This window comes from Onychomys torridus, chromosome 8 (genome assembly GCF_903995425.1).
Source record: "Onychomys torridus chromosome 8, mOncTor1.1, whole genome shotgun sequence".
In the NCBI taxonomy this organism is placed as follows: Eukaryota; Metazoa; Chordata; class Mammalia; order Rodentia; family Cricetidae; genus Onychomys; species Onychomys torridus.
The window spans coordinates 47,440,230-47,466,405 of NC_050450.1; the positions used below are offsets into that span (position 1 = coordinate 47,440,230).

At 53.4% G+C, this 26,176-nt stretch overlaps 1 protein-coding gene across 1 annotated transcript; it reads left to right on the top strand.

Moving 5' to 3' along the window:
- Positions 1-26,176, top strand: Wnt9a (Wnt family member 9A). The gene is made up of 4 exons (XM_036196428.1): positions 1-285; positions 20,070-20,326; positions 21,028-21,290; positions 23,508-26,176. The coding sequence occupies exons 1-4, from the start codon at positions 191-193 to the stop codon at positions 23,988-23,990; spliced, it is 1,098 nt and encodes a 365-aa protein (XP_036052321.1). The 5' UTR covers positions 1-190; the 3' UTR covers positions 23,991-26,176.

The following is a 26,176-nucleotide window of genomic DNA, read 5'->3' on the forward strand; positions in this document are numbered from 1 at the left end:
GCGCGCGGCTCGGGTTTCGGCCCGCCCCCGGCGCCGGCGTGACCCCTCCTCCGGGGCGCGGGCGGGCCAGGCCCAGCTGGCCGGCGCCCCGCCCCGCGGCCGCGGCTGCGGACGCTATAAGAGGGCGGCGGTCGCGGCGCGCCCTGCGCGGAGCTCGGAGCGCGATGGTCAGCCGCCGCGGCGCGGCAAGATGCTGGATGGGTCCCTTCTGGCGCGCTGGCTGGCCGCGGCCTTCGGGCTGACGCTGCTGCTCGCCGCGCTGCGCCCTTCGGCCGCCTACTTCGGGTAGGTGCCCGCGGCGGGCGGCCGCGCGAGGGCGGGCGAGGGCGGCGGGGCCGGACGGGGGCATCGAGCCCGGGGCAGCACCCGCCAGGTGCTCGGCGGGGTACACGGGTGGCTTGGAGTTGTTAGTTGGCAGCGAGCGCGCCTCTCGGTCCGCAGGTCGTTGCCCGCCGTGCGCCCTAGAGGTGGAGGGGCCGGTGTCCCCGACGGGCTTGTGCGGGGCCGCGGTCCACGGTGACTCCCGAGTCGCCGCCGCCGCCTTAGGCCGCTGTGTTCCTGCCAAAAGGCTGGAGCCTCCCTGGCCCCTGCCCACTACCCCCCTTCTCTCCTGGAAAAGTTAATTTAACAACAACAAAAAAACACGTACAAAATCCAGATGTTCCTTGCACTGAGCCCCAAAGGGGAGAAAAAAACCCTCCAAGCTGGAGAAATTTATTTTTCTTGCACTTTCTTCTGGCGCCCGCCCGAGCCCGGCCCCGACCTCGGCCCTCGGGAACACGTCTGGGAGACCTGGTCCGGGGGTGAACGCCGCCGCTGTCCCGCGGGGTCGCCGCCGGCACTCGCTTGTCTGTGCGCTGGCAGTTTTGCCGCGTTGTTGAGCGCGTTTCTTCGCCTTTAGTTCCTTTCGCCCTTCCTTTCTACTCCCTTTCCCAGGTCTGGGATGCCTGAACCCAGCGATCTTTAGAGGGACACCCTCTGCACTTTTGAGTTCGCCGAGGTCCTGGGTGGCACCATGAGAGGCAGCGTCCCAGCTTTCTCCGCTCTCCCTGCTTCTCACCCCCGCATTGGCCCCCTGGGAGCCCTGGTTGGCCCCTCGGGTCGCAGTCCTGGTCTTGGGTGCCCTGGACTGCTCTTGGGCCGCCGCCCTTCGCCGGTCACCTGTTCCCCTCGCCCCTGGCTGCGGTGTCCGCTCGTAGCGGTGTGGCCGGCAGAGGGCCCCGTTGGTCCAGGAATCTGGCACCCGCCAGGGCAGGGAGAGGCGGCTGGGCCGAGGAGCCCTGCAGGTGTATCCTGTTCTCAAAGAAAATAAAATATTTTCATGGGAAAATTTTCCCTTTGTGTTTTTCTTTCTCCTCCTTTCTCCTCATCTGTCCATTTCTTCTGGGTCGTCTTCCAGGGTCAGTTCCATGTCTCAGTTCCCAGGGTCTTCCCCCACCCTGGCTCCCCTGGCTTCCACTGTGGGTCCAGCCTCTGGGCCTTGGCCTGGCACGCCCCTGCACACCATCTGTGCAGCCCTAAGCCTCACCCGCGGGCAAGAGGGAGGGCTGAGGATGGCCGTCTGGCCACAGGTCCGCGGTGAGTCACAGCAGCCCATCAGCCAGCTGTGCCTTCCTCTCTTCTGGCTCAGTTAGGCTTCTGACACGCCCTGGGCGGCCACTTCGCTCCTTCTGGGATATCTGCTGCTAGCCTTGTGGCCCCAAGATTCAGAACTTACAGATGATGGGGTTAGGATATTAGCTGCACTGTCGTTCATCGGTCTCTCTCACCCTCTCTTTGCTGTCTCTGTACTTGCATCTTGGGAAAGTCCTCTAGCTTGGCTACTGTAGGGGTGTTGACACCCTTTGATTCTATGGCAGGGTTTAAGCTCAGGACAGGGGGCTCCCGAGCAGGTACTGAAGACGTCAATATTGCCTATGACTTGGGTCAAGTTCTTCCTAGCTCTCTGCCCTTAAGAGCCCCTCAAGGAAAGCTGAGCTTGCCTGTGAGTGCTCCCTTCCTGCAGCTGCAGAGACCCACTTCCTTGGTTTGGAGGAAGAACTCTTAATAGACCAAAGATGGGCAGAATGGATACCTGTTGAACCCAGAGCCAGGGGGAAACTGGGAGGGCAGGCTAGCTGACTTGGGTCTCTCTCGAGTTGATTGCTGAGGAGTAGGTATGTATGTTGTTGCTGGATGTATGTGTATTGGGGGCACAAGATGTGTCCTAGGCTGTTCTGTGTGCAGAGGTCCTACCTCTACTTCAACCAAGGGAGGAAATGAGTCTGGAAACCCTGAAAGGCCTAGCAGGCCTGGAACTGGAGGGGGAGCCTGAGGGTGTGCCCGTGAGAATGTGGTGTGCTTCCCAACCAGAGAGTAGGGAGAAGGAGTTGGAATCTGGGGCTCTCCTCTCCCTTCCCCCTCTCCAAAGCTCTGCCTGGCACGGAGGCTCCCAAGCAGGAACACGGCTCCAGTTACAGCCCAGGAACCCAGAGCGGAGTGGCTGGCCCGGGGGAGGGTCACGTGGCTACAGGAGCCCTCCCCACCCCCTCCCTGAGCTGCAACCCAACCCTACAGCTCTGGCTGCCCTTCCCTTCTAGAGGCCTCTGGCCACCCTGCTGCTGGACCCCTCCAGGCTGGCCACCAGCCATGGGCAAGGGGCTCCCTTCTCTTCTTCCCTTGGCTCGGCTTCGCATCCCAGTCGGTTCAGCAGATCAGCAGGTGGCAATTCCATTAGTTTCTTCTGGAGCTGCTGCCTGCTGCTCCTGAGGCCAGTGGGAGGTCACATGTGGGTTGGGGACACAGACACAGACCCTCTGGAGGGAGGCCTTGCTTCTGTCTCTCACTGCCCCTCTCTGGGCATTGACAGGTGAGAGGACTGGTGTGGGGTGCAGAAGTCTGGAACAGACCTGTGACTCTATTTCCCTGCTAGGTTGCAGGGGCATCTGGAAAGGAGGCCCCTGACTTAAGTGGGGGAAGGGATTAAGAACTGCAGCAGTGAGCTAGCTCTCCAGCAGAGGCCTTTGGGAGCTCGGAGGCTTTCACCCTGTTGTCTTTTAAAGAACTAGGAAGGTGCCTTATAAACCTTGCAGCTGGCTTTCAGTTCTCGATTCTGGCATCCGATTTCTCCCAGGGAATGCCTCTGTGGCCCCATCTGAGAGGCACCCTCACTTGAGAGCACTGTGGACTGTTTGGGGCTGAGTGGTATCAGGACCTACCAAGGCCCTCTTTTTGTTGTTGAATCTAACTCACATCCCGAGAAACTCCCCCAGCTCTGCGGTTTGGGGTATATTCACAAAACTGTCAGCCATCACCGCTGTCTAATTCCAGAACATTTTCCTCACCCCAGAAACCTCATACCCACTCAGCAGTCACTCCCCGCTCCCTCCCTGCAGCCCCTGGCAACCAGTAATCTTTCTGTCTCTATGGATTTTCCTATTCTGGACTCCTTGTCGAAGAGGGACCTTCCGCTCTGTGGCCTTTTGTGTCTGGATTCTCTCATTCTGTGCCCCCGTGTTTTTGGAGCCTCATCTGCGTTTAGCCTGAATCAGTGTTTCACTTCTTTTTATGACTGAATTGATTATACAACAGTTTTAAAGCAAACAAACAACAAAAATCTGTCTGTCAGTTGATGGCTGCTTGGGTCGTCTCCACCATTTGATTATTTCTAGTAATGCAGCTGTGGATGTCAGTGTGTCGTCCCCGTCCCCCCCACGGCCGCCCCCATATCTGTATTTTCGGTTCTTGGGGAGTACCTATCTAGAAGTGGGACTGCCAGGCCCTCAGGCAATTCTACTTTACACTTCTTGAGGAACTGCCAAAATGTTTTCCCAAGTAGTTACAATATTTTATATCCCTCCCATAAAAGTACAGGGGTCCAATTTCTCCATGTCATCACCAAACACATTCTGTTTTTTTCATTGTTGTTTTTAATTCTAGTCATCCCAGTGGGTGTGAAGCATGTCTCCTTGTGGGTTTGGAGGCTGATGACATTGGTTGCCTTTCATAGGCTTCTTGTTAGGTTGGTTGGGTCTTCGTTGTGATTTTTTTCCCTTTGAGACAGGAGTGCCAAGGTGAAAGGGATTCCAGGCCATGGCCTTTGCAGGCTTCTTGACCATTTGCACACCTCCTTTGGAGAACATCTGTTCAGTTCTTTTGCCCTTTTACAAGTTGTTATTTGGTTTGTTGTTGTGTGTGAGAACTCTTTACATATTCTGGATCTCTCCTAGAGAGAGTTTTATTTCTTGACTGGAGAACATACCCAGAGGTGGTGGCAATCCTTGGCTGCCTTTCTTGTGCCTGCCCCAGCCTGACTGTAAGAGTGGAGGGAACATCCTTTATTTATGAGAATTCTGGGTATTAGGGAAACTAGAGGAGGATCCCCTAGGGTCAAAAGGGAGGAGACTGTCCCATCCTTCATTCTTACTCTGGAGCCTGGATGGGAATACCCTGTGGCCATTTGCCCAAGTCTGATGGCTGTTTGGACAAGGGGCGCCCAGGTAGCTCCTAGAGTCAGAGAAGGCTGGGAAGGGTTCCAGGCAGGATGCTGGGTCTGAGAGCACAGATTCTTCAAGCTATATGGAGCCTTCACTGTATGTGTTGGGGGGCAAAGAGAGGTTACAAGGAAGTCAGGGGTCTGAATCCAGCCAGGAGCTGAGTAGGCATGAGCTGGGGAATCCGTGGAGGCTTAGGGACAGACTGGAAGGTCAGGCCTAGGTCAGGAGTGGAGGTTGTAGTTGGGGTCAGGTGTATCCACAGAGCTGCTGGGCTCAGAACACCCGGGAATGCTCACAGGCCTTTGGAAGGTCAGCAAAGTATGGCACCCAGGCAGTGGGGCTTTGCAGAGCCGCGATGGGAGAAGACAGACTGGTCTTGGAGGCCTCCGCCAAGGGGCTCTGTGAGACCTTTTGGCAGAGGATTAGGAGAAACCAAGAGGTAGGGGAGGGGAGGAGAGCTCCCTGGGGCCTGCTGAGATGGAGGTGGAGCCAGCATTCCTTTGCGGCCCCCGAACAACCCCCACCCGCAAGTGACCGACTGAAGTTGGAGTTGCCTGGCTTCCCAGCTAGGCTATGTGGCAGATGTGGCATTAGCCCAGGTAGGCGCTACTTGCCTTCACTCTGCATTAGCAACCCCTGACCCCTTACACCCTCCACTCCAGCTGCCCTTCAGTCTCCATCTGCAAGTTCCTGGAATTGGGGGGACTTTTCCCTGGACCCCCACACGCACACTGGTTAAGCCCAGACCCCCAGACTAGGGTGCACAGTGTCCCTCATGTGCCTTGAGGGAATGGGAAGTCGTGTTTAGCAGCAGTGTGGTGGGATTTAAGGTGAGGCCAGCCTGGGGCCACCTGGCCCCCTCAGCTGTGTGAGCAGATGTCCTCCTCACAGCCGACAGCCGTCTGGACGGGGAGACAGCTGGCCTAATCTTGCTCCTCTCCTCCCCATACGCTCTGCTTCCTGCCTTTGTGGCTCAGGGTGCCTGTCCTGGGCAGGACCTGGTAAGTGCCAGGCAGCATCTAGGTGGCCTAAGGCCCCAGGCACCTTCTACCTGTGCCTCTGCCTCTCAGCCAACTCCCAGGTTTGGCCATCATCGGTAAGGTGTGCAGGTAATTTGTACCCTAGGAAGGAATGTACAAGGATAGATTCCTCCTGGGGAGGCCCTGAACCCTGGAGGGTGATGAGCTGATAAGGGGTAGGTGGAGGGGGGCAGCCAGGCCTGCCTGGCTCCTTGCTGGAAAGACGACACCTGTTGACAGGCTTCCTGCACTTGCCCTCCAGTCCAGCCTGCCGGGCACCCGCTGCCTGCCTTTGTGTATTGTGCCGTGTGGCGGGTGCCCTGCTGGTGCCCGGCTGGCTGCAGCAGGCTCTGGACAAGGCACAGTTGTCTGTGTAGTCTGGGAAGCTTCTGGTATGAGCCTTAGGTGCCTGTGGATGAAGCCAGGCCCCCTGGCTGCATAAGTGGGCTGTATTGGGGGCATTCTTGCTGGGAAGTGGGAGGTGAAATCAGCATCTGCCTGGCTTACTGCCTCCATAACAGCCCAGATGTGTCAATCTTTCCTAATTCAATCCTGAGGCTCAGGAGGGTCTTCTATGAGTCTCTTCTTAACTGTGCACTGTGTCCCCTAGTTCGAGGCTGCTACCAGCCATTGGAGGACCCTCTGTTCCCCTGGGGGGCGGTATCTGCATTTCTTATTGATCTCATTGTCTAGCCTGGTCTACTACCCTGACTGGAGTCCTGACTTCACCTACTAGATACATCTTAGAAGAGGTGTGGCCGCCTGCTCCGAGCTCACGGCTCCCTAGCTGGCGTGCCATCCTACCTTCTGGCATGTCTGAGATCATTATGAGGAAGGGGCCTGCGCATGAGGATGAACACTCATGGGCAGCCATGAAGTGTGAGCCCAGCTGGGTAAATCAGAAAGTCCACCTATGGCTGACTGCCCCATGGCAGGTGCCTGGGGACAGGCTCACCACCATACTTGCCGATCTGGGTGGCTCCAGACTGCCCTGCCCCTGTGACCCACAGGCCTGGCCCCTCTGGCAAGGTCCCTGCTGGCCCTATGCCCCTACCCACAGGAGGAAACCCAGCTGCCCAGCTGGCAGCCTAAGTACCTTGGGTCAGGCAGCCGGACGAGGCGATGGAAAAGACAGGCCGCAAGCTGCGTTTGTTTTTCATCTCAATACCTGAGGTCGGAGCAGCTCGGGGAAGTGGGCTGGAGATCTGGCCCAGGACAAGATGCTTGCTGGGAGCTCCCAGAGCCTGAGGACATTGGGGCCATCTGCATCTTGGCAGATGGGGATATGGAGATGGGAGCCCCCTAGTCAGAAGGCTGGGTAGCTAGGGGTTAGTCCTCTAGGGAGGACTGCTGTGCAGGGTCGTGCTGGAGGCTGCTGAGGGTCCCCCAGATCTGCCTGCTTCTAGTGTCAAAGACCTATGGCTGGCCTTTTGTGAAGACTGTTGCTGGACACAGAGGTGGCTGTGCTGGAAAGTTCTGCTCCCATCTTCTTCCCAGGGGTCCAGTGCAGCACTGTGGCACCACAGCATGCTTGCCTGTGGTAGATGGGGTCTGCTGGAGAGCACCTTGGATCCTGGGGTGGTAGCTGGATAGTGCTCGTCTATCCCACAGTCCCCAGGAGCTTGGCTCCTCCAGGGCAGTGGGCAGCGAGAGAGGGAGACTGGATGGCTGCCCACTTGTAGCCTTTGACCAGTGTCTCTGTGGAAAACATCCCTGGCCTTGTCCTGGGCATATTGCCACCCCTAGGGACACGGAGGCACTCGGGTTGGAAGCTGGACTGCGGGAGGGCAGAGGGTTAATCTCAGTTCCGTCTCTCAGTGCTGGAATTTGTTTTGATTTTGTTTCACACAGAAATTAAATGCTGTCTGGCGGAGCTGAGGTTTCCTCGGCTGGGCTCTGTGGCTTCTGGAACTGCACCCTTGGCTCCCTCCACCCTGGCCCAGGGGAGAGCTGGTTCCCTGGCAGGGTGGCCGGGGGTGGCCTAACTTACTGGTGGGATGGAGGATTGTGGGAGCAACTCTGGGGGCTGGCTGTCATAAGGGCTGCCCATCTGCCTGCTCTGTGTGGGGGACAACATGGGCTGCAGGATTGGGGTATACTTCCATCTTGAGCAATCCTCAGCTCTTGATCACCTAGCTAGTACACCAGGGAGGCGCCTGGGTCCTTAACAGTCACAGCCTGAGGCCTGTCCTGGACTGAGGAGCAGTCACCAGTCACCAGCTCTGATCTCTCTAAAGGGCTAAAAGGGTCTCTGCTAAGTTCTGGCAGATCAGTGAGGGGCTGGGGTTCCCAGTGGACCATCTCTCAGCATCCTAGGGGGTCAGCAGTCTTAAGTCAGTTCTACTCTGTGGGACTTTGGGGTTTGGAACAGCATTTCTGTCACGTGTGGTTCCGTGTGCCACAGATTTCTTCCTTCTTTCCAGCTGGTCTTACATCTTCTGGAGTGGTTGCTGCTTGAATGATGGAGAAGGTATGAGAGCCAGCTTGGGATGGCTTGGGTGACTGGGGGTGTGTGGGCATCCCCTGGAGACTATGTTGGGCTTCTTGTCAATCTTAAGTCAGGCTTGCTTGTGGGCTGAGTTGGGGCTGCTATTGGATTCTGGTCTTATCTGGCTTCTCCTTCTAGACTGTGCAGTCTTGGCCACATTATGTTAGCCTCTGGCCTTTAGAGTCCTCCTTGTGTGTGTAGCGAAAACACCCACCAAGCCATCAAAATGAGAACATCTGCGGTGTAAGGACCTTAGTTGCAGTAATGATGACCCATGTCGTCATCATGCCGGAAACAGTTGAAGGTGTGCGTGTGCGTGTGCGTGTGTGTGTGTGTGTGTGTGTGTGTGTATGTGCGCACATGTGCATGTACACATGCACATACATTCACATCTGTGGGCATGTGTGAAAGTTTGCAAGCATGTGTGTCTGTGTAAATGTGTTTGTGTTGTATGTGTCTTGGCATGTGTGTGAATGCACCTGTGTGCTTGTTTCTGTAGGGGTTGCCCGTGGATTATGGGTGTGTATGAGGATAGTTAACGTTGAAACTGTCAAAGGCCAATAAAGTGAAGCCCATAGATATAGACCCATAGAGACAACAGTGTTGCCTTGGAGCCTCTCCCAGGAGAAAGGACAGCAGAGGCCAGTGCCTGCTATAGCAAGGAACACTCAGTGGAGACTTTCCAACAACCATCAGGGCCCCAAAGCTTGTAGGACACCTGATGGCCAGAGTCTCCAGCACAGTCCAGGGTCCAGCCTTGCTTGGACTTAACTTATTCAGAGTTTGGGGCTATCATGGCTACAGCAGCCTGACTACTTGACATGGGGCTATCATGGCTACAGCAGCCTGACTACTTGACATGGGAACTACTTTTCTGTGGCCTAGGTGGGGGGCTGTTGTTGGATCCTGGTCTGTACAAGTGACTACACACCAGCGTTGTGTGTTATTGCAGCCAGAACTTGTTCTCTGTCAATTCTGGAGTCTGGAAGTCTGAGTTCAAGTATTAGCTCTTCCTGAAGGCTCGTGTGCAAATCCTTCCTGTCCCCTCAACTCCTGAGACCCTCACTGCTTTCTTTCTCATGGTGTGTCTTTGCACGTGTGCACACAGAAGTGCATGTATACGTGTGAATGTGCATGTAGAGGCAGATGTCCACAGCAGACGTCCTCTTTCACATTATGTTTTGAGACAGGGGCTCTTGTTGAGCCTGAAAGTCACCGGTTAAGCCGGATTGGCCGTCAGGACTAGGGATCCACCTACCTCGGCCGTACCTGCTCAACACTGGCATTGAAGGTGCACACACCACGCCAGGCGTTTACATGGGTGCTGAAGTCCTGAACTTAGGTCCTCATGCTTTGTTGAGTCAGCCTTTGACCCACTGAGTCTCCAACGCCGCCTCTTTTTTTTTTCTTACAAGGACACCCTCTGCTGGTTTCAGGGGCCTGGACTTCAAGACTTTGACCTTCATGTTACCTGTAAAGATTCTAGATGACTCCTTCTTGAGGCTCTGGGTCGATGTCTATCTAGTGGAGTCACCATGTACCCCCACCTCCATCTTTTATACTGTATTTCAACTGGTTCACATCAAAGACAGCAACCAGCACACAGTCTGGGGTGAGCAGGCATGCATGGAAAAGCAGCCCCAGCCCCAGCAGGCTCTAGAGCAGCATACTCACGCTCGCTGTGCTTTAAGTGGAGGGTGGGGGAGTTCCGATGAAAGCAGATAGGCTAGGAATCTCTGTACAGAGAGAACCCACAAAAAAACTGACCCAGCAGTTTGGAAACACCAAACAACCAGGGGGAAAAGTGCCAGTGACAGATGGGTTGAGAAGCAGATTCAAAACAGCTGAAGGGAATTAGCACATTGGGAGCCGGTCAGAAGAAATTACCCAGAGCTGGTGGAGAGGCAGACAGATGTGGGACAGGGGCGCTGCCTCCCTACTGGGAAGGTCCAGAGCAGGGGAGGAGCAGACAGGGCTGATGTTCTGAAGGAAGGGCAAGGACTTTCCAAAGTAGAGCTATACAGAAGAGTCAAGAAACAGTGGATGGGTATAGCTCAGACAGAGAATAAGTGAATTTCACAGGAATTTGTTCAATTATGGCACATCTGTGAATACTGAAGACAGATGCAGGAGGAGCCAGAGAGAACAAGACACAGATGACATGAGCCAAGGGGCTGATACTCACTCTGGCAGCTTGCCTACCCCATGCCTAGAAGTACAGAGAGAATGGCCTCTGGGAAGTGACAGTTGAGATGATGCTGACTGTGGCATGATGCTTCCTTGGCCCTGAGCTGGACCTAAAGTACATAAGAGCATGTCAGTAGTGGCAAGAGTGTGAACAGGTGACCTACACTTGCATTGGGCTTCGGTGAGTGAGAAAATGGGAGAGGGTGTTATTAACTACTAAACTGTAAATGAGTAGAGAGGAAACTGGGGGAGGATCCCTAAAATGAAATAAAGAGGTTTAAAATGGGCAGGTATGGTCCACAAACTGGATGGAAAAAAAAAAAAAAAAACACCAAAAAACAGCAAGTCAAGACCTTTGACCTTAGAGGGTCAACACTTCATGGCAAGGCTGAGCAAAGAGCCAGTGATCCTGTGCAGTGTGATGAAGGCTCCTGGTGAGACACCCATCAAAACATGTGGATGTGGGAGTTGAGAGCATGAGAGAAAAAATACCAAGTCAGGCACAGACAGTGGGGGACAGCAGAGAGACAGTGAGGCCTGGGTTCTGATGTAAGCTCAGCCAGTTGATGAAGTTGGAGATCAGATTCTATATGAAAACCCGAGACGGTGACTCAGGCTCTGTATAGTTTTCTGAAGCCATGACTTAGGCTCTGTAGGATGAACTCAGGTTGTGAGTTGGATTCTGTGTTGATCTATGTATGCTTCTGACTCAGACCCTGTCTGATGCTCTAAGGCTGTGTCTCAGGCTCTGTGTGTCTGCCTGGACCTGGGGATGAAGCTGCAGGTTAGCAGTGACTAGGATGGTGGTGGTTGATGCCTTCTGTGCCTAAGTTTGAGGTGGAGCGAGGCTTGGAAGCACTGAGCAGAATTCCCTCAGAAGGAATGAAAGCCTTTTAAGCCAAATACAAAGGCGGTCATGGGGAGACAGGCGACAATGGCCGTGTCATATACCTAGTCGGTGCACTGCACCTTGATGGAGGGCCAGGAAAACTCAGAACCCCTGCCTGGTGATGTAAAGCGGGGCAGCTGCTGTGGAGAACACGCTGACAGTTCCTGGAAGGTCCCTGACCCAGCAATTCCCATCCCAGGGGCACACCCACAAGAAACAAAACAGGTCCACATGATCTCTGAAAGTCAGAAACAATCCAAGTGCCCATCCATCAATGAGTAAACAAGCAAAATATCCTTCCACACCAGGGCGTGTTTCCAGCTAAAGGCAAGGGCTCTTCATATTCTTTACGTGCATGAGCCAGGAGAGTGTGACCTAGGGAAATAAACAGTCACAAAGGACAGCTGTCGCCTGGCTCCATTCATAGGAAACACGCAGAGTGGCTCAGTTGGTAAAGTGCTCACTCTGCAGTCACAGGAGCCTGGACACCCGAGGACCCATGGAAAAATACAGATGTGAAGGTGTGAAGGTATGATGCATGCCTGTAACCCCAGGGTTGGGGTTATAGAGACTGGGAGGTCCCTAGGGCTTTCTGGCTAGGCAGCGTCCTCGTTGGCAAGCTCTAGATTCAGTGAGAGGCCCTGTCTCAAAACATAAGGTGGAGGGGCTGTTAAGATGGCTCGTCAGGGAAGGGTGCTTGCTGCCAAGCCTAGTGGACTGAGTTCGAAGCCCAAGATCCCCCATGTAGTGGAAAGAAAAACATTGACTTCTGCATGTTGTCCTCTGACCTCTACATATGCACCATGGTACACAGACATCACCACCGCCTACACACACACACACACACACACACACACACACACACAAAGAAATTAAAATTTTTTATTTTTTATTTTGTTTTTCAAGACAAGGTTTCTCTGTGTAGCTTTGAGCCTTTCTTGGAACTCACTCTGTAGCCCAGGCTGGCCTCAAACTCACAGAGATCCACCTGGCTCTGCATCCCGAGTGCTGTGATTAAAGGCATGCACCACCACCGCCTGACGAAATTAAAATTTTTAATTTATTTTCATTTTATGTGTATTACTGTTTTGCCTGCATGCATATATATGTACCACATACATAAAAGTGCCCATGGAAGCCAGAAGAGGGTGTCCCAAAACTGGAGTTACAGACAGTTGTGAGCTGCCATGCAGGTACTGGGAACTGAACCTGGGTTATGTGTAAGAACAATAAATGCTTTTTAACAACTGAGCCATCTCTCCAGCCCCTAGATAAGTGTTTCCGTCTGTCTGTCTGTCTGTCTGTTTTGAGACAGGGTTTCACTGTGTAACCCTGTCTGTCCCGGCACTAGATCTATATAGATCAGGTTAGTCTTGAACTCAAAGATCTGCCTACCTCTGGCTCCCAAACCCTAGTGTGCACCACCACACCCAGCTATGGAGGAAATCCTGAATTTGATGCTGATGATTGTTACATATGTCTCTGAAGCATGCATCAACAGTCTTTAAATGTTGTGACGTTGATTTACCAGTGGGTGATTTATATCCCAATCAGAGTGTTACAGTGACAAGAGGTGGCAGAGTGGGGTGAGAACTCTCCCAAAGGCTTGGCTCAGGACGATCTTAAATTCTTCCAGCGGATGTTAGATCTTCCAGGGAAGACCAGCAGAAGGCTCACTCTAAACTGAGGCTCAATAGGAAGAGCAAAGGGCACACAGGTGAGACCCCCAGTCAGAGCCCAGACATGCGGAAGGCAGAGCCACCCTGACCAAGGCAAGTTCTCAGGACTTTGCTCCAGAATAGAGGTTCTACCAAAGCTGTGGGTTTCTGTGTCTCCCCTCTGCAGGCAGATGCTCACTCCCCCAGAGATGCAAGCAAAATTTGACTAGGGGTGGCTTCCACTGAGAGTCTGAAAGGAGTCCCAGAGTGCTGTTCTACCCTGTTCAGTGTGTCCAGCTCTCGTCATGAATGGTGTGATATCAAGAGTTGGCCTTTGATGTGCCAGAGTGACACAGAATGCCTGGCCCAGCCCGTATAGACTGAGAAGATGCTAGCTGCCCCTGGTTTCCCTCATGTAGTAGTCCAAAGTCTGGCACGTGTGTGGGTACCTGTCTCAGCTCTTGCCTTTCTGTCCTCTCTTGTCTTTGGGGGCATTCTTGTGCCAGGCTGGCTGCATCTGGACGAACAAAGTTGTGACGTTGATTTGACTGTATTTCTGTCAGCTATTAGGAGGCTTGGCTGTGTGTTTTTATACCTGCTGCAGGGGCCCAGGTCAGCTCTTTGCTAGCCAAAGGCTGCAGTAACGTGGGCCAGGGAGGCTGAGTGTGGGATACAGTCAGCGGATGCCATGACACTGCTGAGGGCTGTCCCTGAAATAAGGAAGCAAAGAAAAATACGGCATTGGGGTGGAAAAGGGATTCTTGCACCATTAGTGAGAGCATAAAATAGTTAGGCCATTCCTGAGGAAGTTAAAAGTAGAACCAGCCATCCCCTTCTGGATGTTTCAAAGGAAGTGAATCAATGTGTTCAAGAGCCTGTGTTCCCACACACTTTCTGTGGGCGCTGTCCAGCTCTCTGTCCTGTGCTGACCTCACTGGCTATGTGCAGACTGTTCCATTGAGATTTTGTATCTTTTTACCAACTTCCTCCCCAGCACACCTGGTGACCACTGTCCACTTCTTCTGAGTTGAGCTTTCTCACCCTGCTCTTATGAGTGGACTTGTCTTTCTGTGCTTGACTAACTCACCTAACATAGTGATCTCTAGTTCCTCATGAATAACCATAAAGATGTGAACTCCTCTGTGATGTGGATGTGCTGTGATGTTGTTATCTATATAAAGTTGATGGACACCGAGGATGCTTCCATTTGTCTATTCTTGTGACAGTGCAGTAGTCACAGAGATGCAGGTGTCTCTTACATAGTGACCTCATTTCCTCTAGATATATGCCCAGGAGTGTGGTCACCGGAGTGGTGCTTTGAATGAGAATGGCCCTTTAGGCTCATTTGTCTGAATAGTCAGTCCCCAATTGGACCTGTTTGGGAAGGATTAGGAGGTGTGGTCTTGTTGGAAGTGTAGGTGTGTTACTGGGGGTGGGCTCTCTGGTTAGCTCTCTACCTCATGGTTGTCTCAGCTCCTGCTCCAACACCATGCCTGCCTGCCTGCTGCCATGCTCCCTGCCATTAATGATCATGGAGTCACCCTCCGGGACTGTGAGCCTTCAATACACTGGTCTGTAAATTGCCTTGGTCATGGTGTTTTACCATAGCAATAGAAAAGTATTAAGATGGTGGATCTCTGATAGTTCTAGTTTTGTTTTTGTCTTTGAGATCCCCCCCCCCACTTTCTTCCACAATGGCTGTATTAATTTCCATCCTTTCCAGTGGTGATCAGAGCTCCACATGCTGTGGTGAGGTGATACCTTAGTGAGTTTTTGATTGGCATTTCCCTAGTGATTCGGAGTCATCTCCTTGGTTAGTTGCTGTTGTGTTTGTTTGTTCATTTTGGTTTTTTTGTTTGTTTGTTTTTAACAAATGTGTACTGTTGTTTTGCCTGCAAGTATGTTTGTGGACCATGTGCATGCAGTGTCCACAGAGGCCAGAAGAGATCATTGGATCCCTTGAGATGAGTTCCAGACTGCTGTGAGCTGCCATGTGGGTGCTGGGAATTGAAACCGGGTCCTCTGGATGAGCAGAGTGCTCTTAATCACTGAGCCATCTCTCCAGCCCGCCTTGGCTGGTTTTCAAGGGGTTATTGTTTGCTACTGAATTGGACACTGACCCCTTCTCAGAGTGCTTCCTCTTCCTCTGCAAGGGTCTCTTTCTCTGTTGATTGCTTCCCTGTCCTGGAGAAGCATCTTACCTCGGTACAGTCCTGTTCTCTGTTTTTACTTCCATTCAATGTGCTTTTAGGGTCATTTTAAAACGACAAACAAAACTGCCAAGATCAGTCATTTCCCCTGTATTTTTAGTAGTGAGTTTAGACTAAGGTTGAGGTCATTGTAATTCACTTTTGGTCATTGTCTTCTTCATATATTTATTTTATCTTATATGATGAGTGTTTTGTCTGATGAGGGTATGTGTACCACACACATGTCTAATGCCCATTGATGTCAGAAAAGGGTGTCAGATTCCCAGGATTTATGGATGATTGTAAGTCACCATATACATTCTGGGAGTTGAATCCCAGTCCCCTGCAAGAGCAACATGTGCTCTAAACCCTTGAACCATCTCTTTTGAGAAAGGGTCTCATGTCGCTCAGACTGGCCTCAGTCTCACTATGTAGCCAAGGGTGACCTTGAGTTCTGATCCTCCTGCCTCTACTGCCCACATGCTGGAATTACAGGTGTGTGCTATCATGCCCGGTTTATAGAACCCAGGGTTTTGAGCATGCCAGACAGGTACTCTGCCAATGGAACTTCATCCTTGGCCCCCTGTTTAATCCACTGTAGTGTGTGTGTGTGTTTGTGTGTGTGTGTGTGTGTGTGTGTGTGTGTGTTTGTGTGTGAAAATGAGGGACCTATGTGTAGATAGATACAGAATCAGAGAGAAATAGATATGGTATGTGATTGAGTTACGGACTTTGGTTACCCAGAAGACCATGTAGAGTGCATGAGGCCCCTGGCCTCAAGAGAAACCCACACCCCTGCCTGGAAAGATGTGTGTGCCCAGCTGGGTGGCTGGACTGAGCTGTGCAGCTGGCTCTGTCTGCCATGTTAGGCCAGACACCACCACGGCTGGGCAGCAGCTGCGTTGAGCCTGGCAGCAGGTGCTCTGTGTGTGGCAGGCAGCTGGTCCAGTGGGCAGGGCCTGTGCCATGCCAGGACAGGATACAGGGGATGCTGTCTGGGCTGCAGGGCCACAACCTCTGGGTAGAGAGTCACATAGGCAGGCACTTACCATGTGTTCTTGAAGAAGCCATCTGTGCCCAGGGATGCACACAGCTGTGCAGAAAAGAATGTGCTCACCCGTCCCCAGGTGGCCTGTCCTGAGTGTTTCCCTCTGTCTCCAAGTCTGTCTGCAGGCTGCTGGGCATGCTATCTGTGGGGTGTTGGGTGGGCTGCGTGTTGGCACAGGGCTGCTGCTCACTCCAGAGCACAGTAGATCAGGCAGATCCAGCCCTTCTCTACTTCTTTCTTGAACACTCACCAGCACTACATTCTACCATAAGTGAGGGCCATGTGGCACAATGCACCTTGACTTAAGATAGGTTATGTCCTGAGAAACCTATGGCATATTATAAGCCAAAAATACATGGAACATCCCCCCCCCTCCATCCAACATCCCAGCTCTGGCCAGGCCAGTTCACACACTCAGAACACGGAGCCTGGCGTAGAGTGGGGTAGAGTCAACACCAAGCCTGTTTGATCGTCAGCTGACCGCCTGTGTCACTTCTGAGCAGCGGTGTTTCTCTTAGGACCCCAGGGCCAGCTGCAAGGAGCTTTGTGCTGCATAATGCCTGCCCAGGAAAGAGCAGACAGCAACCCCACAGCCCTATCTCTCCTGGATTCCTGTCACTTTTGTGCCATTGTAAAGTCAGACTTTTGTAAATGGGGACATTGTCATGGGCACGGCTACTGTTGCTGTGATGGAACACCATGACCAAAGCAACTTGGGAAGAAGAGGGCTTATTGGGATCACACTTCATCCATCAGGACATCAGGGCAGGATCCTGGAGGCAGGAGCTGATGCAGAGGCCATGGAGGGGTGCTGCTCACTGGCTTGCTCCTCATGGCCTGCTCAGCTTGCTCTGTTACAGATCTCAGGACCAGCAGCACAGGGGTGGCACCACCATGGGTTGGGCCCTCCCCCATCAATAACTAACTAAGAAAACGCCCTTCAGTTTTGCCTATAGGGATCTTATGGAGGCATTTTCTCAATTGCGGTCCCTCCTCTCCAGTGACGCTAGCTTGTGTCAGGCTGACCTAAAACTAGCCAGCTCAGACCTTCTGTAGCTCAAAACGCTCCTCACCTCTTTTCTTCTCTCATCTCCTCCTTCCCCTCTTTCTGCTTTTCTGACTGGATCTCGCTTTTTGGCCCAGGATGACAATGAACTCATAACCTTCCTTCCTGAGTGACTGGGATGACATGCCTGTGCCATCACGTGTGTGTGTGTGTGTGTGTGTGTGTGTGTGTGTGTGTGTGTGTGTGTGTTTTCAGTGAAGATGAGCACCTGAGTTTAGTTACATTTTCTTTTTTAAAAAGTGTCTGTGTGTTGGGGGTTGGAGATGGGGAGTATGCATGTGTGTCACAGAATGCATGTGGATGTTGTCACATGACAGCTTTCAGGAATTGGTTCTCTCCTTCCATGTGGGTTCTGGCTCAGACTTAGATTAGCAGTCTTGGCTGCAGGCCCCTTAACCTGCTGAGCCATCTCGTTGACCCTTGCACTAGTCCTCTCTTGGAAATTGTGGGTTTTTTTGTTTTGTTTTGTTGACAGTGTTCCTCTATGTAGTCCTGGCTGTCCTGGAACTCACTCTATAGACCAGACTAGCCGTGAACTTACAGAGATCTGCCTGTCTTTGCCTCCTGTGTGCTGGGATTAAAGGCATGCGCCACCACTCCCTGGTTATTTTCTTCATTTTTTAACTGATACATAAAAAAAAATTGTGCATACTAAGAGGGAGTCAGCAATGTTTTCATATGTGCAGGTGTTTTTGGTTTTGAGTTAGAGTAAACACGGTCTTCTAAAATACTTCAGTTCTTCAATTTTCAAAATCTTTCTAGCTGTTTGGGATGCATAGCACGTTACTGTCATCTATTATGTTAGTGGCTTTTACATACCAATAACTAAAATAAAGAGCTGAGCAGAGCCATCTAAGGCCCACCCCTGTGGCCTACCTCTACCAGCCATGCCACACTTCTTGGGGAAGGCTCCCAAAATAATGCCGCTGCTGGAGAGCAAAGCATGAGCCCCAGGAAGACCTTTGAGGTCAGAAGCACAGCATGATGTGTCGCTCTCTGACCATGCCACACGAGAATCTCTTACCCCATCTACTTCTTGTGGCCATTCATGTAGAAAGGTATGTATGTCCACAGTCACACATGCACACACACTCACACACACACACACACACACACACACACACACTCATACTGTTGGGTTTATTGTGGGAAATAAGTTGCAAACAGCTTCCAAGATGGTCTACTGCCTTATCTCTGTGCCCCCTGCAATGCCCCAAAGGCTTGTAGTCTTTTAGCTATTCAGATAATTCACCCCAACCACCTGCACTCAGTCACGAGGAAGGACACACTTCATCCTAGAGCGATCTTAGGACCCTTCACCTTTTCTTCCAGCACTTCCATGGGCTACTTTTACACTTGATGCTGGTCTCCTGGGAACCTTGCCCTGACTAGGTGGTCCCCACCCCCTTCCAAGTCCTCTCAATCAGGCACTCAAGCCCCCAAATCCTTGTCCTGTTCCTGTGGCCCCGAATGTTGTCATTCTGATGACATGCCTTCCAGATATCTGCACTGAGTCCATCCAGAGTCAAAAAGGGTTCTGAGACAAAGTCAGCCCCAGAGGACAGTAGAGGGACAGGCTGGCCCACACAGGGACCCTGGTCGCTTCAAGGCCCTGTTTACATGGTGATACATGTTTGGCCAAGAATTCAGGGGCACCCTGCCTTCCGTCCCCTCAGGCAGAGCGTGAACTGATGTTGTCTGGACATGTCCAGGCATCAGCGGACGCTGCACAGTCTCTTTCAACATTCCCATTTCTTCCTCCTTCCTTTTTTCCTGCTCAGTCCTTGTTCCCCTCTACCTGTCCAGATCTCCAGTTGCATGTCACACTTAGTCCCCAGTCCCCTCCTCAGGGTCTTGACGTTGTTGCCTTGGATGGGGTACCCTGGTGATGTAAAGATTGGCAGCTGAGGCCTTTCTGTGCTCCGTTCTGAGCATAGTGATGGCATTCCCGTCCGAGGTCAGAGGTCGCCGCTCAGAGCTTTCTTGGTTTTTGCAGTGCTGGGCGTCACTGGCTCTTCCCCTGATCCTGAGTTTTTGGTGGAAGCACCTGAGGCTTCTGGTGTCTGAGAGGCTGAGGCTTGGAGCTGTCTGTGTAAGCAGAGTTGGTGGGAAGGCTTGTATTTTATCATAAAGCTCCCTGAGAGATGCTCTGCTCAGCTCCTTTGGAGGACCCCAAAGGTTTTGTGTTCAACATCTAGCTCTGATGATTCAAGGCTTCCATGACTGGGTCTTCTTGCCTCTTAGCTTCCTCCTAACCCAGGAGGTCTCTCTCCAACCTCTGGAGATGATAACTTCTATTTCTCTAAGGCCCTGCCCCTCCCTTATGTTACCCCCAAGACCTGACCCCCCTTAAGTACCCCCAGGCCCTGTCCCTCATCTCTACTCCTAGTAGACCCTACACAGTCAGGTAGATGCTGCCCTGGCCTGTGAATGGGAATGTGGTGAACAGCGCTTGCTTCTCCAGGGGCCAGTGTGCCCACAGTCCTGAGGCCGAGAGACTATCACAGCCAGACCACATGGCATCCAGACAGGCTTCAGGGGGTCAGGGAGAAGAAGCGAGCTTAGGACACTCCTGGCTGGTGATAGCACAGGGATGGGTCTCCAGGCTGGGGAGGAGGATGGTATGGACATCGCCTGGGTCCTGGCCCTGGCCCTTTGCCCACTGTAGTCCTACATTTCCTGCTGTATTCCTAAACTGCTATGTTCTTGAGAGTATGACTGGGCACTGGTGTTTATCCATCAGTGCTGGTATCAACTGGGTCTGTCGGGACAGCTACATAGCTGTTAGAGGCCAGGCCTGGGCAGCTGTGAGGGCCTTGGGCTACATGGGGGTCCCTCTGTATTCTGTAGGGAACAGGGCAGTGCTGATAAATGTGAAGGGGGAAGGTCTTTATGTACTGCCCGATTCTTTCTGGGGTCTTCCCATTCCTGTCCTCCACCATGGCTTAGTGCGCTGGTTCCTCTGTCCCCAGGGAGGCTCTCAGACACTTGGGAGCAGACGGTTCTCCCCACCCGATGACAGGGCCTCACTCTCTCCGCTCTGTCCTCAGGCTAACAGGCAGTGAACCCCTGACTGTCCTCCCTCTGACCCTGGAGACTGAGGCGGCAGCCCAAGCACACTACAAGGCCTGTGACAGGCTGAAGCTGGAGCGCAAGCAGAGACGCATGTGCCGCAGGGACCCCGGTGTGGCCGAGACACTGGTGGAGGCTGTGAGCATGAGCGCGCTGGAGTGCCAGTACCAGTTCCGCTTCGAGCGCTGGAACTGCACTCTGGAGGGCCGCTACCGAGCTAGCTTGCTCAAGCGAGGTGAGTCCTCGCTGGCCTCCTGCAGCCGTACCCTTCAGTCTCCCCCTCTCATGTGTGCCCAGGTGGCAGCATACCATCAACTTGGACGGAAACCCTCAGGCCCAGGCCCAAATACTCTTTGCCCCTCCTTCCACTGGGCACAGGGGCTCATGGGAGTCTCTTCATAACCTTAAAACCTGAAGACCTGAGGGAATAGTGATTAATTCAGTGGTAGAGTACTTTGCAGTATTTGTGCATAGATAAATGATCGATGATTGATAATAAATAGTTGATATAGAGACATGGATCGATAATAGGAAATATACAGATAAATGATTGATAGGTAGATGATGATGATGTTAGATAGATAGATAGATAGATAGATAGATAGATAGATAATACACAAGTTAGTAGAGGACCTGAGGTCTAAGGCTGGATTCGTCAAGGACCCCAGGGACAGGCCAAGACATTGGGGACCTGGATGAGATCTGTGACTACCAGGCTAGAGGTACCACAGTAGGCTCTCAAGCCTTAACCACTCCCCAGCCTGTCCTACACTACTGAAACCTTGGCATCTCTCTCCAGGTGCCTGCCAAAGGTCCTCAAAGGCCCAGTACCCCACCCCCTACCTAGCTGGCACACATGTGAGATTGGTAGGTGGCTTGTGAAGTTACAGTGCCTGGCTGTCCACTGGGCCTCACTAACTCTGCTGCTGTCCCCAGGCTTCAAGGAGACTGCCTTCCTCTACGCCATCTCTTCTGCGGGCCTGACACACGCACTGGCCAAGGCGTGCAGCGCAGGACGCATGGAGCGCTGTACCTGTGACGAGGCGCCTGACCTGGAAAACCGTGAGGCCTGGCAGTGGGGTGGCTGTGGAGATAATCTCAAGTACAGCAGCAAGTTTGTCAAGGAGTTCCTGGGCCGGCGGTCTAGCAAGGATCTACGAGCCAGAGTAGACTTCCACAACAACCTCGTGGGTGTGAAGGCAAGCTGGGTGGGGCACAGGGCAGGGTGGCGCGGGGGTCGTGTGTCAGAGAGGAGCTGGGCCTCAGTGAGTGTTTTAGGGCTGGGCACCGAGTAGACCTATACAGGGCAGGTGAGAGAAGCTGGGTACAAGGAGGCTGGGGCCGGGCATGGAGAGGATGGAGGAAGAGTGAATAGTTGGAGGAGGGCCGTGTGCGTGGTTGGCACCCAAGAAGAAAAGGGTTGGGAGGAGTCAGGAGCTGCCTGTACTAGCCATGCGGTTCCAGCCAGGACCTGGAATCCTGCTTAGACATGACAGATGGGGTCCCTGGTCATGGAGGTGCCTCATGGCAGTCCAGGGAAGGGTCTTCTTCCTTTCTGCACCTGTTCCCGGCAAGTCAAGGACCTGGGGGTAGATAGTCTCTCTGGACAGTCACCACAGAGGCTGGCAGTTTGTATCCGACGTGCCAAAGTGACCTGCGGAGTCACCACAGAGGTAGAGAGCAGCCACAGTAGAGTAGATGGGAGGTTCCAAGGAAGAGCACGAGGTCCAGGACCAGTTGGCCCAGGCTGCCCAGTGTTGTCTGCGGCTAAGACTCTGTTCTGGAGGACAGAGACCCAACTCTAAAAACAAACAAAAAGGGCATGTATTAGCTCTCTAGTAGGCCTGTGGGGAGCTGTGGGCTGCAGGCATGGCCAACCTCTGGAGTTGCCTGACCTCTTGAATGTCTTGGATGTCACTTACAACTCTGAAGCTCCTGGCTTACCTGTTGCCGAATGGGATCAAGATAGAACCCTGTGCACATCCCCCTCCCCGCCCCCCACCTCATCTTTGAATGACCCAAATTCCACACTCTAGCCTGGGGCTTGGGAAAGCAGGGTCCATCCCTCCCTCAGGAGCTGGGGGCCTTTCCTCCTCCCCTTGCTTGGCTCTACATCTCCAGTCTGGGGAGGACAGCAAGGTAATTAGAGCCCGTCCTGCCCTGAGCTCCTTGTTATTGAGTAATCGGAGTTCTGAATCCCCCACTTATTAAAGGATTGGTCTGCCTTCTTTCCAACCAGTGCCTTCCCAGGCCGAGGCTAGTGGGGAGGGACGCCAGGGAGGGCAGATTCAATCTTCAAGGCCAGGGTCTGTTCTTTTCTTTCCTGCTGGACCCTCCCTCCCCACCTTACCCTTTTGAGCTATTAATGAAAAGTCAGAATGTGTGAACGTGCTCCATCAGCTTACTGCTCCCAGGCAGCCGCGCTTTAATTAAATCTGTCCTGGTTTCTCAGGAAAGCGTGGTTAAGTGGGACTCTGGTTGCTTGGCAGGAGAGTGAGGAAGTAGCTACACTTCTTAATCCCTCTCCACTGGACGCTCCTGGGGGCCAGCTTGGGAGCTCAGCAGTGGCTTAGGGCCCACCTGGGAAGTGGTCCCCCCTCCCTGACATTCTTCCATCCCACAACTCTCTAAGATTTGAAACAGCATTTGGAGGGACCTGAGGCATGAGAGGTCAGGCAGAAGATCCCTCAGGCGGAACCCTAAATCCCGAGAAGAGAAAGGCCTGGCCAGGGTTCCCTGGAGGCTTACCAGACTTGGCATTTTGGTGCTGGGCCATGCCTGCTCTGACCTGTGGCCATGGGGTGAGGGTGCAGCTCTCCTAGGCGCAGCATTTGCTTAAGAAGTTACCTTTACTGAAGCTTACTTCCCACCTTTCTCTGCATCTGCAGCCACTCCCTCACAGGCCGACCCTTAAGTGGGTGGGGCTTGAGTTTGCTATGTCCACATGGAGCTCGGTACTCAGGAGGGGTGTGGTCAGCCTGCGCAGAGAGCACCAGGGGATCCTTGTCTTCATCCGCCCAATGAGCAGTGTGCTAAGATCAGTAGGAGAGACCCTGGCAAGGCTGTAATTGTTGATGGCAGGGCAGGGATGGTTATAAGGTTAGGCAGGAAGTGTCTCAAAGCGGGTGTGGGCTCAGCCAGTGTCAAAGAGGTGCAGAGGTCTGTCCTGGAAGTCAAGGTGCTGGCCTTAGGGCCTCTGTCCCCTGGCAGTCCTGACTAGGAGGGGGAAGAGCCAGACTATGAGCCTGGTTGCTGGGCTTCCTGTGTGCTGCACAGTGCTGACCCCTGCTGGCCAGGCTCTGGTCTTGGTCTCAGCGAGGCCTGCACAGTGGGCAAGAAGGGTGGGCTAAGGTGCCAGCCTCTGATGTTTCTGGGCCTTCCTGGCATGCTCCTCATGCTCCCTCTCCCCGCTGCAGGTGATAAAGGCCGGAGTAGAGACCACCTGCAAGTGCCATGGTGTGTCTGGCTCCTGCACGGTGCGGACCTGTTGGCGGCAGCTCGCACCCTTCCACGAGGTGGGCAAGCACCTGAAACACAAATATGAGACCGCGCTCAAGGTGGGCAGCACGACCAATGAAGCCACCGGCGAGGCTGGTGCCATCTCCCCACCGAGGGGCCGGGCCTCTGGGTCAGGAGGTGGTGACCCACTGCCCCGAACACCAGAGCTGGTGCACCTGGATGACTCTCCCAGCTTCTGCCTAGCTGGCCGCTTTTCCCCTGGCACTGCAGGCCGCAGGTGCCACCGTGAGAAGAACTGTGAGAGTATCTGTTGTGGCCGTGGCCACAACACACAGAGCCGTGTGGTGACAAGGCCCTGCCAATGCCAGGTACGCTGGTGCTGCTACGTGGAATGCAGGCAGTGTACACAGCGAGAGGAGGTCTACACCTGCAAGGGCTGACCCGAGGCCCTGTGGCCCTGCCAGAAAGGGTGTGGGCTTTGCACACAGTACCAGAAGAATTCTACACCCGCAGGAGCTGACCTCTGGGCTCTGCCAGCCCTTCTGCAGGGAGGGGTGCAGGCGTCGCACATCGTGCAAGGGGTCTTAACCTGCACAGAGCGAGCCCTGCAGGTCCAGCCCGTCCTGCTGTGTGGGGCGCAGGTGTCACAAACAACACAAAAGGTCTGCAAGGAAGGAGAGGTGCCCCTAGCACACTTGGGCCCTGGTATGTGGGCAGCTGTTTGGCTGTCTCCCTTCTCAAAGGCCCAGAGGGCGGGGCTGGCCCCTGTCTGGCCTCCTCAACCCTCTCGCTTATGCCTTGGGCCCGAGCTTCCTCCCCCCGACCCGAGAGCATTGCAGTAATGCTTTCTCAGTTGCCTCCGTCCCTGACACATCAGTCCCTAGAGTGTAGCCCTCATCAGGGACCAGTGTGTTGACTGGTCCTCCCTGCCTCTTGGCTTCCTGGGAGGCTTGGAGGACAGGTGCACCTTCATAATCACATGGCTGCCCTTCTGGCCCAGCAGCCTGATGCCAGCACTGTCTTCAGAGAGCCAAACCACTAGGAGAGATCAGCCACTCCGTCTCCAGGGCCCAGCCTCTGGCCCTCTGACCCTGAGCACTTCCTCGGAGTATCAGTGACTTTTAAATTATTATTATTTAACTAATATAGTAATTATTATTTTCTCTATCCCCTTGCCTCCTGATCTGTGGCTTTCTTTTTTCCCTGTGACCTGCCCCAGGCCCAGCCAAGCCAATCTGGGAGGCCCCACCTTCCTGTTCCTCTGTCTCTTTCCCTGCTTGCTCTAGTTTGAAACCACTAAGTCAAGGTCATGGATGGAAAGAAATGAAGCAATGGAGCCTAGCCATGGCCCTCAGGACTTCTGGGAACCCACCTCTCATTCTACCTTACCTGGGGCTCAGAGGCCTTGGTGTGGCCCTTGCTCTGTACCCTGCAGGTGTAGTGACCAGGTTGCTGGATGTGGATTGTGGGGTCTAGGGTGCTGGAGGCATGGGCATGGTGACAGAGACAGGACTAACTTTTCCAACGTCCATCTCAGGAAGCCATGCTTGCTCTGTGTCGCCAAGGGAGGGGTGGGGGCAGACACACTTGCTGTCACCAGGTCTTGCTGATGTCTTTGCAGGGGAAAGGTGGCTACACTGAGCTGGTGTTGAGTGTGTGTGCATGGGTTGTATGAGTGTGTGAGTGTATGTACTCTGAGCTGTCATGGTCAGCATCCTATGCCCCTCTGCAATATGGTGACTCTTTGGCTCCCGGAAAGCACAGCCTTAGGTTTGTGTGGGAATCCCGTGGCTGTGTGGGCTGGCGTGTGAGCAGGTGGCAGGCGTGGAGGGAGGAACTACTGAGAAAGGAGCTCCAGGAGTCCCGAATGCCCAAGCCTGGGCTGGTGGTAAGACTGTGTCTGCAGAGGAAACCTATTTATGTGGATGCGGGCCTCCAGTCCCTCTTGGGTGCGTAAATAGCAAAGTTTATTCTCCTGGGGTTCATGATAGCCCACCAATGAATGCCACGTTCCCAGGATGAGGGTGTGAGTGGCAGAATACAGTGGCTGGGGGCGGGGTGCAGCCCGCACTTCCCAGATGTCTGTACCCAGTCACACTGTCACCACAGACTGGAGCTTCATCTCTCGTCAGATCTGGGGAAGGGAGCCTACCAGTTCAGAGGAAGAATATTTTTATCGAGTACCACATTTAGCTCTATGTCCTCAATATTCAGAAAAGTATTTTTTAAAACAAGGCAGAATGAAAATGTCTGCCGGCTGGTTTGTTTCTGTATAAATATATCCTAGGATGTCTTTCTGGATGAAGCAACTCCCACAGGCCAGAGCTCTTTGATCTTCTTCTTCTCTCCTATGGGCAGGAGAGTGAGCGGCCGCCCTGCTCCAGCCGGCCACCCAGGGTATGCTGGCTCTGAGGCTCACTGCGGGGCCCGGCTGGCAGAGGACACACAAGGGAGCCCTGTCTTTGTGTGGAGTCTTGTGTAGCCTGTGATTTCTCTACCTCATCTGTGTGGCGAGTAGGTGTGAACCTGAGTGACTGCAGAGAATGTATTTATTTAACAGCCTTGTGTAACAAAACCAGAAACAAATGGAAACACTAAATAAATGTATTTTAAATTATAGACAACC